This window comes from Saccopteryx bilineata, chromosome 10, assembly GCF_036850765.1.
Source record: "Saccopteryx bilineata isolate mSacBil1 chromosome 10, mSacBil1_pri_phased_curated, whole genome shotgun sequence".
NCBI lineage: Eukaryota > Metazoa > Chordata > Mammalia > Chiroptera > Emballonuridae > Saccopteryx > Saccopteryx bilineata.
This window is the reverse complement of record NC_089499.1, coordinates 74941150-74958207: the sequence shown is the minus strand read 5'-3', so window position 1 is coordinate 74958207 and position 17058 is coordinate 74941150. Positions and strand designations below refer to the sequence as shown.

Genomic DNA, 17058 nt, shown 5'->3' with positions numbered 1-17058 from the left:
CCTTTCTGAAAACACTCCCAGTTCAAAGATGGTAGCTGGGGATGTGTAACACAGGGAAGGCTAGCAAGCCACCCAAAACCATTAATAAGAAAGATCCACAGGAACTGACCCAGGAGATCAAGAGAAGCTCACAGAAGCAAACAGCTTCTCTCAAGAATGAGATTGGGGCCCTGGCAGGTTTGCTCAGTGGTTAGAGCATTGGCCCACCATGTGGAAGTCCTAGGTTTGATCCCCTGTCAGGGCACAAAGAAGAAGTGACCATCTGCTTCTCTCCCCCTCCCTCTTCTCTCTCTTCTCCTCCCACAGCCAGTGCCTCAATTGGTTAGAGCATCACCCCAGGCACTGAGGATAGCTCTGTTGGAGTGCATCAGCCTCAAGTACTAAAAATAGCTCGGTACTTGAGCATTGGTTCAGACAGGAGTTACTGGGTGGATCCTGGTCAGGGTGCATGCAGGAGTCTGCCTTACTGTCTCCTATCCTCTCACTTAAACAAACAAACAAAGAAACAAATAAATAAAATAAAAAGAATAAAACTGGACAAAGGAAGACAGGGGTCATCTATTCAGTTCAGATAAGAAATAAGCAGGTATCCTCTTGAAGGCAAGGCAGCAGAATGAATGGTGAATGGCAGGCTGATTAGTCAGCAGCAGGGTTTGTGGAGTTAACATATTTTGGGTGCTTGCATCTTCTGCATGCCTCAGATAACTAGATAATTATAAGTTTTTTCTTTTTGCAGGCCAAACTTTCTCTTAATAATTTAAAAATATATAAGTGAGAAAAGCAAAGCAGAGCTCCACAAGAACAGAAAATTTGTCTGGCATTCATTGTTTCATCCCCAACCTTAGAGTGCATGCAGTAGGTGCTCAATAAATATCTGAGGCATGAGTATGTTATCCAGTGCACTCAGCTCAGGGGTGTCTGCAGCCTTCACTTTTTCTATGGAGGGGAAAGTATTTCCCAGTGTTTCAAGGGCAGCATTTGTGGTGGCAGAGGGCTTCATGTAATCTAGATAACCTTTGCATGCATCATTTCAATGATCTGATTTATTCTTTTATTTATTTTGTTCAATAAATATTTCTTGGGGAACCTGCTCTGTGCAGGCACTTACTGAGCTGAGCACCTGTGAATACAATGGTAAGCAAAATGGGTGCGCACAAGCTTGGAGCCTGATGTCTTATAGAATGTAGTTCTCTAAAACCATCACCAATGGTTGGAGGCTTTAAATAACTGAGTAATTTAACCAAACCAAAGCAAGCAATCAACCAAACCAACCAAGCCGAGAAATAAAGAAACTACATCCAAAGCACTGCTCCTTTTGGCCTTTGGAACATCTCATGGCCATCAAATGGTTCATAGAACTAGATCATTTAGGCTAGAAAGAACGTTGAGAGGTCATTATTGACATGTATTAGTCATTAGACTGGGTTATTCTGTAGCAACAAATTATCCCTTTAATCTCTAGAGTTTAATACAACACAGGTGTATTTCTTGTTTAAACAAAGTTTCTTGTGGATGGTTTCTTTTACACAGTGGTGCAGGGATCTCTCTGATATGTTTCCATATAATGACTCAGCATCTTAACATGTGGTACCCAGGTGGCCATGGTGTGGGATCAGAGATTGTAGGTAAATGCCTAGGGGCTGTTTATTGACTTAGTTTGAAAGTGACATTTTACTTCCCCCTTGGTTCTTTGGCCAGCACGAGTCACATGTCCCACCCAAAGGCAAGGGGGCTGAGAAGTAGGGGGGAACACGTGATATTCAGTGAGCATTAAACATCTCAGCCACACCCTTCTTTACACAAAACACCCCTGGGATCATCATTCCACAGAATTGAGAAACAACTTTTAGTTGGAAAATAAGATTTAGAGACTAATGGGCCAATTTCTTTCCTGGGCTCTTTACTTGAGAATAATTTAAAAGTGAAAGTACAGTAGTATAATTAACTCCCCCTCTCTGTGGGTCAGAGGAACTCATTACTGACTGGTGTATGCCCACAGTTCTTCAATCTCTTTTCTAGCCTAGGAAACTCCATCTTACATTGTAGATTTTCAGCTGACAAGGTGTATTTTACCACTCTGGTAAAAACAGATGAAAGAAAACTCTAGATTGAGGAATGAGTGAGTATATTAGTTTTAATATCTCTAAAAATTGCGTGGCAGTTGCATGATCTAACTTTTGAATGTATGTCTTTGCAAACCTTTGTTCATGGGGCTCCTGTTTACAATAAATATAGTTGATTGTATCTACAATGTTAGAAGAATGTTTGCCTTTGCTAGATTTACTTTTTGTTACTGGATAGCAAGCGTCAACTTCTTTCTTTGTGTTTCTTCTACCACTAGGGCTTGTATTAAGTATCATACTATCTCATTTACTTCTAATTCAGGTGCAGGTTTCTATTGCCTATTAAGTGCACTCTGATTTTGTCCTGGCTTGCTCAGGCACATTTTCCAATAAACAATGGTAGTATAATTAGCACTAGCCCCATGAAAGAAATATGTTGAAATATGATAATTTATTCCATTTGCTAATGTAAGTTTAATCCTGGGTAGCATTTTCCTGATCAATATTGATTTGATTATTCTCAAACCTTTATTTCCTAGAGATGATCCTTTTATTATATCATAAATCATCTGATTATAATTCAGTGCCATGAACTCTTGACTTTGTTTTTTGCACTTAGAAGTGATAGTGCTTGAAATGTTGGGAGCTTTATTATGGAGTCCAAGGGCACTATTACTCTGAAATTGGAAAACACTATGCTTAGCTGGAGCTTTTTAAAAAGTACCAATTTGGGGAAACTCAGTTACCCAAACACACAGCCACAGCCACTGCCACTAACAGGGAGCTCTCAGGGAAATTTTGCCTTGCGGCAACTCACCATCCAGAGGAAAAGAGCCTTCTCTTTAGAAGGAAGGCGAGAATGTGGTAGGGAACCTGGACGCTCAGAGGCAGGACGGGCTAAGCCCATGATCTCCAGTTGCCCTTTCCATTTACTGAACCAGGATTTTTAGGAATCTCCCTTCCAACATTCCTTCAAAATATTTTTTAAGCAGTGCTGAAAGACAGCCAGAATCCCAGCCCTTGTGGGAAGGGAAGAAAACTCAGTTACAAGAGAAGGACAGGGAAATGTAATAGAATTCCATGAAGTCCAAGGCCAGAGGCACCTATTTCCAACTTTCTGGGAGCAGAGTTTCATCCTGGAGGAAGCATGTCTAAACTGAAAGTTGAAGAATAAGAAGTAGTCAGGTGGAGAACAGGTGGGACAGAATAGATAGGAGGGTGAGTGTTTTAAGTGTACAAAACAGCAAGTGGGTGCAAGAGGAAGAGATGGGGATGAATTAACAAAGATCAATTTGGTTGGATTCCATGCCATTTATTTGTCATATGCTCATCACACAGTGGTTTCCATTGATGTGGCTTGCATGTTCGTGTCTGGATATCTCTCTGAGACAAAATTAGCTGAAGATGGGCGGTGCCAGACCTGAGACCTGGTCTACACAAAGGTTATAGACCTAGACCATGAAGACAGACACAATGACTTTCTCAGAGGCACCCTTTTACCTGGCACGAGGCCACCTGCTGAACGGACTTCACACAGACTACAGAGTCAGAGGAAAAGATCTCTGTGGCACCTGTGGCTTTGGAGACAAAATTCATCCAGTGTTAGAAACAGCACAGTACAGAGACAGTCTTGGTTAATTGGGTGTAGTGGAGGTAAAAATTAAACCCTACAGATTGGCTGATTTGATTTACATAATAAAGAGCAGGTGAGAAGGAAAGGGAGGTGGGACAGAAAAGGTTTGTGCACTTGGCATGTTTGGAGGTGGAAGTTGAGAATGAGAAAGATTTGGGGGAGAGCTGGCATCCATGTGCAGACTCAGTGGAAGGGGCAGCAATGGAGAATTTTCAGGTGTTTGCTATGCAGTTAGAATTCATTTCCTCCTTGGCATTTCCTTGGAGACAGTACAGGTTTGAAATATTTACTATTAATTTATAATATTTTTGATTCTTTATTGGTGTTTCTTTTAATGCACTCCTTGACTACACTGGGCCAACTGGAGTCACAGGTTTGGGGGGCTATAGAAGCTTTCCTTTGAGATGGTGTCTGGCTCTGAGTGGAGTGCAAACCACTCTTGAGCAGTACAGCTAATAGATAAAAACTGTTTCTTCCCTTTGCGATGTGACTAGGATAGTCTTTATAGAAAATGCACTCTGGAGAGTCCACTCAGCTCATGATTCTCTTCTGGAAACATCCCTCACTCACATGAAGTAGCACTCTGCCGGTACATTAGCTCCTACAAGTCACCGCTTTTCTTCCAACAGTTGAAAATCTAATTTACATGCTGCTCTGGTCCTCACTCCCAGACAGTATTAATACTATCCTAACCAGAATATAGCTGTGGATAAAACTCTGTAGACAAACCACTTATTATTTCCTTAAAAGCAAATCCAAAATCTTAGGGTCATCTGCTGACCCTAGAAATGGATAAAATGTGATATGTAGATAGAAGTATACATACAATGGAATATTAGTCACCTTTAAAAGGAAGGAAATTCTGGCCCTGGCCGGTTTAATTTCTACTAATAACTGAAAATTGACAGTATGGCCTGGGTAGGAGTCAGTTTCAAGAATCCTCAAGTAACAGGGATGCTAGGCAGCAAAGCATGTGAATGGGCGGTTCTCAGCCACGAGTTTTTCTTGTTCTCAGGGGACATGCAGATATAACTTGAGATATTACTTTTAAATTGTCATGAAATAAAGACAACATAAAATTTACCACTTTATACTGTTCAGTAGTATTAAGTACATTCACGTTGTTGTGCAACCAATTTTCAGAACTGTTATCTTGAGAAACTGGAACTCTATACTCATTACACAATTTTACATTCTCTTCTTCCCCCAGCTCTTGACAGCCACCATTCTACCTATGCTATAGATTTGGCTGTTCTAGGTACTTCACACAAGTAGGATTATCAGTATTTGTCTTTTTAGTGACTGGCTTAATCACTTAACTTAATGTCCTCAAGGTTCACCCATCTTGCAGTATGTGTCAGAATTTCCTTCCTTTTATTTTTTTAAATTATTTTTTATTTTTTGTATTTTTCCGAAGCTGGAAACGGGGAGGCAGTCAGACAGACTCCCGCATGTGCCCGACCGGGATCCACCCGGCATGCCCACCAGGGGGCGATGCTCTGCCCATCTGGGGCATCACTCTGTTGCAACCAGAGCCACTCTAGCGCCTGAGGCAGATACCATAGAGCCATCCTCAGCGCCCAGGGCCAACTTTGCTCCAATGGAGCCTTGGCAATGGGAGGGGAAGAGAGAGACAGAGAGGAAGGAGAGGGGTAAGGGTGGAGAAGCAGATGGGCGCTTCTCCTGTGTACCCTGGCTGGGAATCGAACCCGGGACTCCTGCATGCCAGGCCAATGCTCTACCACTGAGCCAAATGGCCAGGGCCAGAATTTCCTTCCTTTTAAAGGTGACTAATATTCCATTGTATGTATATATCTATCTACATATCACATTTTATCTATTTGTCCACTGATGGATATTTAGGTTGCTTCCACCTTTTTGGTTATTGTGAATAATGCTGATATAAACATGAGTATATATGTATCTTTTTGAGGCTCTGCTTTCAATTATTTAGGTATGTACCCAGAAGGAGAATTGTTGGATCATATGGTAATTCTATTTAAAATTTTTGACGAACTACCACCGTTTTCTACAAAGGCTGTACCATTTTACATTCCCACTAAAAGTGCACAAGGATTCCCATTTTTCCCCATCCTCACCCACACTTGTTATTTTCTAGTTTTTGTTTTTATAGTAAATCATCCTGATAGGTGTGATGTATGGAGACACTTCTGGTTGTCACAACACAGGAGGAGGGGTGCTACTGGCATCTAGTGGGTACAGGTCAGAGATGTTATTAAATGTTCTACAGAGCACAGGACGGCACTCTGCCACAGAGAATGAAGTGGCCTGAATGTCAATAATGCTGAGGTTGAGAAATTATGATGTCAATAATCATGTTCACCTTTCTTTCACAGTAAATCTCACCCCTGACATGTGTGGCCCTCTTCTGTTGAGATGCTCAAAAGCAAAGACTGGCAAAAATCTGCAGCATGAGGGAGGAATGGCAACATTTCTTTTATTCAACTTTTATTGGAAGTTTACAGACATCAGTAAAACATCATATCCATTTTACAGTTGATAAACAGTTGCTAAGAGCACGGGTCTCAAGCAAAGTGTTCACAACAGTCTCTGGCAGAGCCTACACCAAAGGCCTGTTTCAGACCTTCTTAACAAACAGCTTGACGCTCAACACATAACAGACTCTGGCCCGCCTCAGCGTCTTGGGCCCTCTGAGGTTTTATTTATGCATTTGGAATTAAAAGAGATGGGCAAAGCAATCCTGAGCAGGAAAGAATGTGCCTAGGAGAGAGCAACTGCCAAAGTCCTAATTTGCCAAGGAAAATGGAGGACTCATAGGCACAGAGTATTAAGTCAGGCTCTATAAATAGAACCAAAATGCTTTATGGGTAAATATGCAAATCACCAGAAAGGCTTGAGAACAGACCTTACTGGTGAGTATCTCTCTCTGAAAATTTTGCAAAAGCCTGGTCAGTGACTATTGAAGATCAATAGTCAGATGCCCAGGAGGGTGAAGAGATGTTCAGAAAACCTTCAGGATAGATAAGACAATTTTCTTTTCCTATTCTATGGATTCATCTTATCAAAATTATATAAATGTTTTTCTAACACTATGTGTATTTTCCCCCCTTATTTTCATTCCCTTCGAGGAAAACTAGTTTTGTCAGCAGGAAGTCAGCCTATAAAATAGTATAGCTCCCAACAGTGAGTCAAGTTTTATGAGTCTTGTGCTGACTGGGCTACTACTATGAGAAAATGGAAAAAGAATCAAATCTTGTCTTGATACTAACCTTGGTGACTGCTTCCAAGTGGCCAAACAAGCTTTGGTGTCTGCTAGGTTCCAGAGGGACCAACCACTAGAGGCAAGGCAAAACTCTTAATTTCTATGTCTCTAGTGCTTAGAGAAGTATGTATACCTCAAAAGGCAGGGTGAAACAGCCTTCTAAGTCAGCAGAGGCTTGGCTGAGTCCTGCACCTGGAATGCTGTTCAGAGCCCATTTCAAAGCCCTGAAGGTGATAAACAGTTGCTAAGAGCAACTCGTCGGGCATGAAATATTCAGATTGCTGGCCATCTTCCACTTTCCTTTTCATAGATTCTCCTTCTTACGTGTTAGCATCTGATTTCTCTTAGACAGAAATACACAAAAAGCACTTCTCCTTGGCATTTAAATATCTGTGTTATTTCTTGTTGGAAAGGGGGATTAGCCAAAGAATAAGATGGACTCTTATCTGACCTCTGCAAAAGGACAAAGGCTGCCTATAATAATTGGCTAAGAACATGAGAAGGGAAAAGGAGGCCAAAGACATTTGTCTTCATTTAGTCTAAAGAAGTCAGCTCCCGTTAGCATCCACCATCTGGGGACACGGGAATTGGCGTCTCACCATTATTTATGAATGATGCTTCCTAAGTGGCTGGTGTACTATTTTTGGCCAATAGTGAAAGAGCCCACAGTGGAAAGACAAATACGAATCAGTTTAGAAATAAGATTTGCTATCAGATAAATAAGATCAATTTTGATCAACCAGTTCTGACTGGCCAGAGTGCCGCCAGATTTTTGAGGCTATATCTGTGTTCTTGGAAAGTCCACAGTTACGCATGGTTATATCTGCCCAGGTTGCAGAGTACATGCTACGCATATGCCATCAGAGGCCGCACCTGAGCTCAGCCATTGCCAGTGGTATCCAAGAAGCAGCAAGCTGCTGCAGGAGAAGAAAACACTGTCCTGTTGTGTGCAGGAGCATCCTGTAGAATGGGAAAGAGGGTGAGAAAGAGCTGCCTGCAGGCCCTGTATTAGAAATACAAAACTGCATGGTCACTGGGATGGCTGAGGGCAGAAAGGAAGGGCTAGAGAACACAGGATGAATATAAAAAGAAGCTGTCAAATAACCAACACTAGGGATTCTCCCCCTTTGAATGCATGCAGAACCAAGAAGCGCAGTCTGGTTTTGCTCAGCTCATTCACCTTCACACTCGGTAGAGATCCCAGAACTAGACAACGGAAGGAAGGATATCTGAATGCCATGCTCGATGCCACCAGCCTGCTAAGAAACCTATTCACAGTATCAAGGGTGGTGTGTATTGGCAGGGCCATTCAGGATGCTGTCAATGACAACTCTTGGGAAAGAGCCAGTTCTGATGCTGCTGAATTGAGCAGCAAATAGGACACGAACTGAACTCTACAGCTGCAGTGTTAACCAAGAGACAAGAAGAGGACTGCTGTGAGGAGAGGTAGAAAAACAAACAAAACTCTAAGGCATTAGAGCAGAGGGAAACTGGGACAAGTCCATAGACTTGTATAAGACTAGTCTATTGACAATGAAATGATGATCTAAGAAGAGGTGACTGCAGGCCTCACTCACAGCAAAACTGACCAAGAGCTAGTGGTTATGATGGAGAAATCAGGTAAGGGCCCCAAGTTCTTGCCTCAGAAAAGAATGCATTAGATTTTGGGGAATGGAATTCAGGGATGTCATGTGTAAGGTGGATGTCATGTAACAGGTGGAATTCCCAGTACAATGACACCCTGATCTCTCTGGGGCATTCACCTGGAGGCCCATCATCATGGTGAGGGTTTCACCATCCTGCATCAACACTCTGTCAAGCGCTCGGCTGCATGTGGAGTGGGAAGACCTCTGCAGTCTTAGACTCGATGGCGGGGATCTTGCCTATAGACAGTCTGACCCTGAGGCTTGTATCCATGACATCTCAAACTCGGACCAGTTTGGCTGCTGCGTGCTCCCTGGGCAACTAGATCTCAAATTGCTCTTCCTCCAATCCCTGCGGACATAGTTATGTGTCAGTTTCTAGGCCACCTTCTTCTTTCTGCTGATGGGGTTAAAACCTCAGCTGGGAAATGCAAGGGGCACTCTGAAAAGGACAGAATTAGAAAGCAATGTCACTAGGAGAATTCCTCTCATTGATTCCGGGCCACAGAGGACAGACACTGTTTTCAGTGTGTTGCTAGGTGAACTCATCTACTTTTTTCTCTTTTTCCTTTTCCAAATGCTTTTTTATTCTCATCAATCAAGGAACTCAAAACTCCAAATTGGACTTGCCCAATTTCTACCAGAAACCTGCCACTTTGGTCATGTGGTGTTGCACATTTTTTCTTAAAATCAGTTTGCCAAGCAGTTTACAAACTTACTATACAAAGGTAATGGAGTTAATTCTCCAGAGGCTCGGATAATTAATGAAGCATTTAGATATGAAGATAGCATGCGGAAAAAAGCCACAACCAACATTTGCATTGCTTTTTTAAAAAATCAGTGACAATGACAAATGTCATATTAATACCTGAAAAGCAAATTATTTTAATATATCCTGAATGGAGCACTGTTTCCACATCTTGTACAGCCTTTCCTTCTCCAGACCCACTTAGCATGGTGTCTGAAAAGCCACTTTTCACATTCTCTCCATAGAAATACTAGAAAATATTAACTACTACACTGATAAGAGACCACGCTCACCTCACCACAGCAGATGGCCACTGAGATTCACTGAGTAGCACAAGGACAGCACATCTCACAAAAGGTGGGTCCTGCGATGGGTTATTTCAATTGCCACAATCCATTACAAGGAAGAGGGAGAATGGAAGAAAAAGTAAGCGCTTCATTTTTAACTGAAGCAAGGGAGGAAGTTTTACTATAAACAACACAACCGTTAAATGTCTTCTTTAAGCAAACTCACTTTTGAGCCCGTTTTCTATCTGAACAACAGCCCCCAAAGTTCAAAATGGAAATCCTCCTTTCAACATTTGTTCTTCAAGACTATCACACTGAACCCTCCTGAGCAGCTCAGTCTTTCTGGAGAACCCAGATACTCTGATTAGGGAGTGTGTGAAATGGAATTATTTCCACAACCACTGGTGGCTACTCAAGGCGGTTGCCACCTCTCCTCTACTTCATTTCCAGAAATTCTTCTTCACCCTGACCTTCCTTCATATTCTCCTTCAGTTCTACCCTTGACCTGCTTTCTGTTTTCAAATCACCTTATTCCTTCTCCATGCAGAACATACAATCTATAACTCTCCATCACTCCGGGAACCCCATCAGAACCTTTTGGTCCCTGAATTCCTAATGCTTAAGTTCATTTGCACTGAGGACAACCGGTTGTCAGGCCAAGGCAGCTGTTCCATCTGCCTTGGTAAAGGAAAGCAGATAAAGCAATCCAGGAAACATGAGCACCATAAAATAATGCCACATTCAAAACAACGTCATGCTGACATCACACAACAGCACCACTCACAGTCACGGTATTTTCCCCAAGGGAGAGGGCAGTAGTGAGCAACTTAATGTTCCCAGCAGGGATGGCGCTTCCCATGGAACTTGACTGACACTGATTGGTTTCTTTAATTGCCAAAAGTATGTGTGCTATTAATAAAACGACAACCACTTTGTAGAGAATAGACTGTACTGAGAGTGGGAGTGGACTTAAGGACGGCCCCTTAAGATGGAATAGAGCATAAAATGCTTTGGGTTTAATAGTTAAATTTTTTTATCCACAAAAAGCCAAATTGAGTAAACTCCTTTGAAGGAAGTCTCACTGACATGTAACAAATTTGTATAGAAAAAGAAAAAAGGATGTAGTCCTGGGCCACTCTGAATACTACTCAAAGACGATGCTGGCTGTGCATGTGGCTCTTCACCGAGTCCTACGATACAGAAGTTCCTTTGATATTACAAAATACAAAAATATTTTATCAGAACTCTCATTTACATTGCATTTACAATGGACGTGTAAATAACTTAGTCTTGGGTCCTGGCTAATAAACAAATTACTTACTGGAAAAGGGTCCTAAAAGTAAGAGAACCAGAGAGGATACAAGCGAGCAGGAAGCAACTTGCCACCTTATGAGTGGCAACTCAACACACTGACGGGAGGGAGGGGCTCCCCGGCCTCCACAGAGTCTAGAGCGTTTCCAAAGTGAAATGTGCAAATAATATTCAACATGCTGAGAACTGTGACTACTGACCGAGTCAATCTGTAACCTTGCCTTCATCAACTGAGAGCAGGTCCCTTCTTCCCTGGGAACCACCCCGAAAAGCGCTTTCAAATTTAAAACAGTGCAAGTTTCTGAATTTACATTCTTAGCTCCCTTCTTCCCCCATTTCTTGACCCTGATCAGATTAAGAAATAATACAGTTTTTGCTCTTTTGTCTTTTCCTGTTGTGCAACTGTTCCCTGCCACCTAACGTGGATGACTTGGGGAGGCCGTAAGAGCTGTATTTGTGCAGAAGCTCATCGCTTGTGACGTATCGCAGGCGGGCTGGCTGTGGGATTGGTTCTCCTAGGAAGTAGCCCTCATTGTCAGACTCGGAGGAGGAAGAGCAGGTGGAACACCAATCGTACTCGGTGAAGTAGGGTCCCCATCGCTCCCCAAAGGCATTCTGCAAAGCCAGGTCCGACACAGTCCTGGGGCACTGGCCATATAGGTCCCTCCGGGACCCTTGGCCCAGGCTCTCCTGGAAGCTCCGCTGGCGCATGAATTGGTCATAGTCCTCCCTAGCTCGGAGCGGGGGCCTTTCTTTCAAATGAGTGATGGCCTCGCGCTCACTGGCCAGATGCAGGGCGTTGTCCGAGCGAGAGCGCCGGGACCGCCGGGACCGGTGGGGCCGGAAGCGGCGGGTGTCTTCGCGGGAGGTGCTCCTTCTCCGCGTGCGTTCGCTCATGGGCTGGATCCTCACGCCCTCCTGCCCCGGCAGCTTGCTGCTCCCTACGCCTGCGTCAAAATCAAAGCTCTGGTGCATCCTGCCGCGAGACTGCAGGTCCCTGTACCCAATGGGGTTGCCGAGCTGGTGGAGGTTTCCCTCCATCTCCTGGTACTGCTGGGCCGAGAGCAGGCTGCGCACAGACTCTGCGCTGCGGAACTGCATGGACGAGTTGAGGGTGCCCATGTTGCTCAGCTTCTCGGAGACATTCATGCCAGAGTCTTTGCTGAGGTCAGGCATGGAAAACCGGGAGAGGTGCTCCTGGCGCTTGGCACCACCGTCGGTGGAGAGGCCTGTGAGGGAGAGAGGAGAGGCCACTGGAGGTTAATAATAAGTGTGCAGCAATGAGGGTCACTGTCACTGCTGGTCATCTGAACGGTCATCCATCTATTCAGGGGCACTGTGTAGGGTTGTACAGTTGGACACTGCACAAAGACTCGCTCAGAAAGTGTGTAGGGGGCTCCACAGGGGAAGTGTCCACCGAAAGAGGCATCTGGCTAAAACGGTGTCCACAGGCATGAATTTTACCAGTTAGCCATTCCTCCAAAGGTACATCAAAATTACTAAAGCCCACTGTGCATCTGGCAAAGGATGTTTCCTCTGTTTAGAATTTCACTCTACAAAGTGCTTCAATTACCTCTTGGATTCTAGTGATATACTATATGCTACCTAGGATAGGGATTGTGGAGAGGAATCTTTGAGCTAAAGAGGTGGGGTCATGCCCAAGCACTTCCTGACAAAACTGAGCCTAGAATCTTGTCCCATGATACTGGACCAGTTCACTCCCCTGTTAGCTTTCAGGAGTTTCCTGATCTGCCTGCTGTCCATCAGCCCCCATCTCACATGCCCTAAAACCAAGTGACTCCCTGAGTGTAGACAGAGGGATGTTTATTCTCACTGACTACTTAGTAAAGGCCTGTTTCAGGGCTCTAAAGGGGCTTCTCACTCCAGAAGCCAGATGTGAGTGGGACTCTGGGGGCATTCCTCCCCCCCAGGCCCTTTTACAAACAAAGCAGTGACCCTAATGCTTTCTCACAGCAGGTGCCCTCGCAATGGACCTGTATGCCCAAAGTGCTGCCACTGGTGTCACTGAGATTAAAACCATTTTGAAGGCTGAGGGTGATTCCTGACTTTAGTCACCTCCATTTTGCCCATCTTAAAGCAGCACTCAAAAACAAAGCTTAAGAGTGGACCAGGTGGCAAATTCTCATCATTTCTCTCATTATCTATCCATTGAAAGGATCAGCAATTTTGCCATTTCTGGTAGCAGACATATCTTTGGATCACTATGGCCCATTATGACCCCTGCCACTGATTACTCTTCCCACCTACTGGAGCCAACAACTTACTTCCACTCCCCTGATAAATAATATTATGAGCACTTTGAAAAACAACTTATCAATATTACTAAAGATAAGTGCACACACACAGATGAATTATGAAAAATCTGCTTTGCATATGTGTCTTTTATGGACTTACTCATTTCTGTTGGGTATATAACCACAGTGGAGATTCTATTACTTTCCTTTACCACTTCTGATTATATACTCAACAGAAATCAGTTCATAGACCCCCCAAAATGTCCAAGGGTATTCAGAGAAGCTTTCTTTACAATGGCCCAGAACAAGAAACAATTCAAATGTTAATTAACAGGTAAAAGGATAGATAGTGGTCCTTCCTTCCCTTCCCCATTAAAAGGAACTAGTTCTCCTTGGAGAAATAGCTGACTCTAGTATAGGAGAAGGGTTAGGCCTGGAACATCTGGTTATGCCAAAAAGTAAGGAAGTGTTAAAAATAAAAAGTGATGGGAATTTGTCAGAAGAACACAAGGCCCAATTTCAAGGGGTTCCCATTAGCCCAAGCTGAGCAATTTGAGCATTACATTATTTAAAACAGTGCTGATTTATAAGCTACTGAAAAAGTAGAAATTTCTGAGTCTATATTGATAACAGATAAATACAACAATAAATAAATGGGGAGGTGAGTGGGCTCTTGTATATAGTAGATCACTCAGAGTGGGTGCAGAATTGGTCACAGTCCAGATGGAGTGCTGGATTTGTAACCATCGTAGGTCAAGATCGGTTCATGCAAGAGTCAAAATACGCTAAATTCTGGGGGTCATATTAGCGGGGGGAGCAGAACATTAGCATGATATTGTTTCCCCACATATTGCTTCTTAGCTGTAAGGGAAAATTTAATAACTATACAGTGGGGATCAAACTTAGCATCATTGATGAGGGGCAACTGGACTACACGTGCCCCTGGACAGGATGTTCTGAGGACACACTATGGCTTCGTCTTCTAGTCAAGGATACATTTCTTGAATGTCTTGAGGAGGAAAGATTAGACAAACCCGCAAATGAGGAATATTTTATTAAGAAAAGATTGTATTCTTAAAAAACTTCAATATTACACAAGATAAGAAGACTCTCTAGACTGAAGGGTACTAGAGAACCAGGGCAAACATATACAACTCCTGGTCCCGGACTAGAGCCTGCTCTGGAGCGAATATAAAACCAGGGCAAACATATACAACTCCTAGTCCCGGACTGGAGCCTGCTCTGGAGCGAATATAAATGCTATAAAGGATAAGTGTTGATCAATTGTTAAAATCGGGGCATGGGCAATTGATAAATGTAATATGCTATATTTGCTGTGGTTAATTAATATGCTAGTGTTTGGAAAGATTGTTATCATTGGGAAATACGTGTGAAAGTACATGGTGGTAAATGGCCATGGTGAATGCAACTTGTCTCAAACTGTTGAGAAATAAGTTGTGTGTAGGTGTGTATGTGAGCAACAGAGAGAAAATGATAAAATGGGGCGAAATGTTAACAATAGGTGAATCTAGCTAAAGAGTACATTGTATTATTTCTTACACTTTTTGTAACTTTTCACTAAGTTGGAAATTGTTTCCAAATTAAGTTTCTTAAAAATTGTTCTATATTTATATGATACAGTGGTTTTCCATTGCAGGGGAAATTACAGGGGTTAGGGAGGTGCTACTAGCTCTTAGTAGGCAGAAGCCAGAAAGAAGCTGTGGAATATTCTACACTGCACAGTCCAGTCCCCACAAGAAAGAATTAGCCAGCTCAAAGTGTCGATAATGCCACAATGAAGAAACTATGATATAAAGAGATACTAAGCATCAATAGAATGAATACCTATGCCCAACAACATAGATGAATCCCACAGAAAATGTTCAGACATACAAGACGACATGCTGTATGATTCTGTTTATATGAAGTTTAAGAACAGGTGAAGGCTAGCTATGGTGACAAAGGCCAGAATACTGGGGACAGACAAGGGAAACCCCTCAGGCACAGTCAGTGCCCTGTATTTAGATCTGGGAGATGGTTACAAAAGGATAGGTATATGTAAGATTCCCCTGAGGTGTAATTTTAACATGTTTGCTTTACCTTATGTAAGTTATAGTTCAATACAATGGTGTAAATATAAAGCAATGTTCTCATTTAAGGGCCATATTTAAATTAGGAGATGCTTGTGAAGAAAGTTCCATATTCTGACACACTCGTGGTCCAGTCATATATGCTACTGGTATATATTTTTATTTCATTACTGAGATCATTGTCAGGGCAAAAGGAGTTGAGTCCTCCAACCTCTGCTTCCCATGCTGCTGAGCTCTGATATTCACATCCTAATGGCTGGTTTAGAGCAGCCGAATTGCTCCTAGAATGGCCCCAACCTGAAGGCAGAGAGGCGTAGTAGTGACCTGAGATGATAAATGAGTAGTTTGAGCAGATGGAATTTAGGAAGGTGGGGGAAAACTTCAAAAATCATTTGTAGAAGCAAAAGCAGTGCACGTGGGTGCAATAATCTTTGCCCAGCTAGCTGTCTACTCATGGCTCAAGTGGAATGAGGGTCAGCATTGTCAATCTAGCAAACACTAGACATTCCCAGATGTGCTGTTTTCCTGAACCTGTCTTTCAGAAGCGCTGAGGTTAAGCATCTGCGAGAAGAGATTCATGCGTCCCTAAGGAGGTGATGGTGAAGAGCTGTGTCAGCCCCACTGGGAGGGGTCTTGCCCTCTCCTCTGCGGTGCCTCGTAACCCTTCCTTCCTCTCCCCCCAAAGAGAAAGACATTTGGAAGGACAAGAGGCCTGTTGCTCAAGTGCAGTGTTACTCCCAGTAGTGCCTAAGCCTGAGCCCCCCCAGGAGGGTGTGTGTGGGGGGGACAGAAATAGTAGTGCCTAAGCCTGAGCCCCCCCAGGAGGGTGTGTGTGTGGGGGGACAGATATAGTAGTGCCTAAGCCTGAGCCCCCCCAGGAGGGTGTGTGTGGGGGGGACAGAAATAGTAGTGCCTAAGCTGGAGCCCCCCCAGGAGGATGTGTGTGTGGGGGGACAGAAATAGTAGTGCCTAAGCCTGAGCCCCCCCAGGAGGGTGTGTGTGTGGGGGGACAGAAATAGTAGTGCCTAAGCCTGAGCCCCCCCAGGAGGGTGTGTGTGGGGGGGACAGAAATAGTAATGCCTATGCCTGAGCCCCCCCAGGAGGGTGTGTGTGGGGAGGACAGAAATAGTAGTGCCTATGCCTGAGCCCCCCCAGGAGGGTGTGTGTGTGTGGGAAATAGTAGTGCCTATGCCTGAGCCCCCCCAGGAGGGTGTGTGGGGGACAGAAATAGTAGTGCCTAAGCCTGAGCCCCCCCAGGAGGGTGTGTGTGTGGGGGGACAGAAATAGTAGTGCCTAAGCCTGAGCCCCCCAGGAGGGTGTGGGGGGACAGAAATAGTAGTGCCTAAGCCTGAGCCCCCCCAGGAGGGTGTGGGGGGGACAGAAATAGTAGTGCCTAAGCCTGAGCCCCCCCAGGAGGGTGTGTGTGTGGGGGGACAGAAATAGTAGTGCCTAAGCCTGAGCCCCCCAGGAGGGTGTGGGGGGGACAGAAATAGTAGTGCCTAAGCCTGAGCCCCCCCAGGAGGGTGTGGGGGGGACAGAAATAGTAGTGCCTAAGCCTGAGCCCCCCCAGGAGGGTGTGTGTGTGGGGGGACAGAAATAGTAGTGCCTAAGCCTGAGCCCCCCCAGGAGGGTGTGTGTGTGGGGGACAGAAATAGTAGTGCCTAAGCCTGAGCCCCCCCAGGAGGGTGTGGAGGGGAACAGAAATTCTACCTGCTCACTCCAGACAGGAGAGATGTCTATGTTCTCATTTATTAACTCAGATTTTTATCAGGGTTTCCTGCATA

The 17058-nt window shown here is 44.1% G+C and overlaps 1 protein-coding gene across 6 annotated transcripts in view; it reads right to left on the bottom strand.

Moving 5' to 3' along the window:
- Nucleotides 1-6137: 6137 nt before the first annotated feature.
- The window catches only part of PRICKLE2 (prickle planar cell polarity protein 2), a 418427-nt gene continuing 407506 nt past the window's right edge, over nt 6138-17058 (bottom strand). For all 6 annotated transcript variants that reach the window (XM_066244420.1, XM_066244419.1, XM_066244422.1 and 3 more), the window contains one exon: nt 6138-12158. In XM_066244420.1, the coding sequence (XP_066100517.1) occupies nt 11284-12158 (875 nt within the window). In that variant the 3' untranslated portion in view covers nt 6138-11283. The remainder of the gene's footprint in view (nt 12159-17058) is intronic.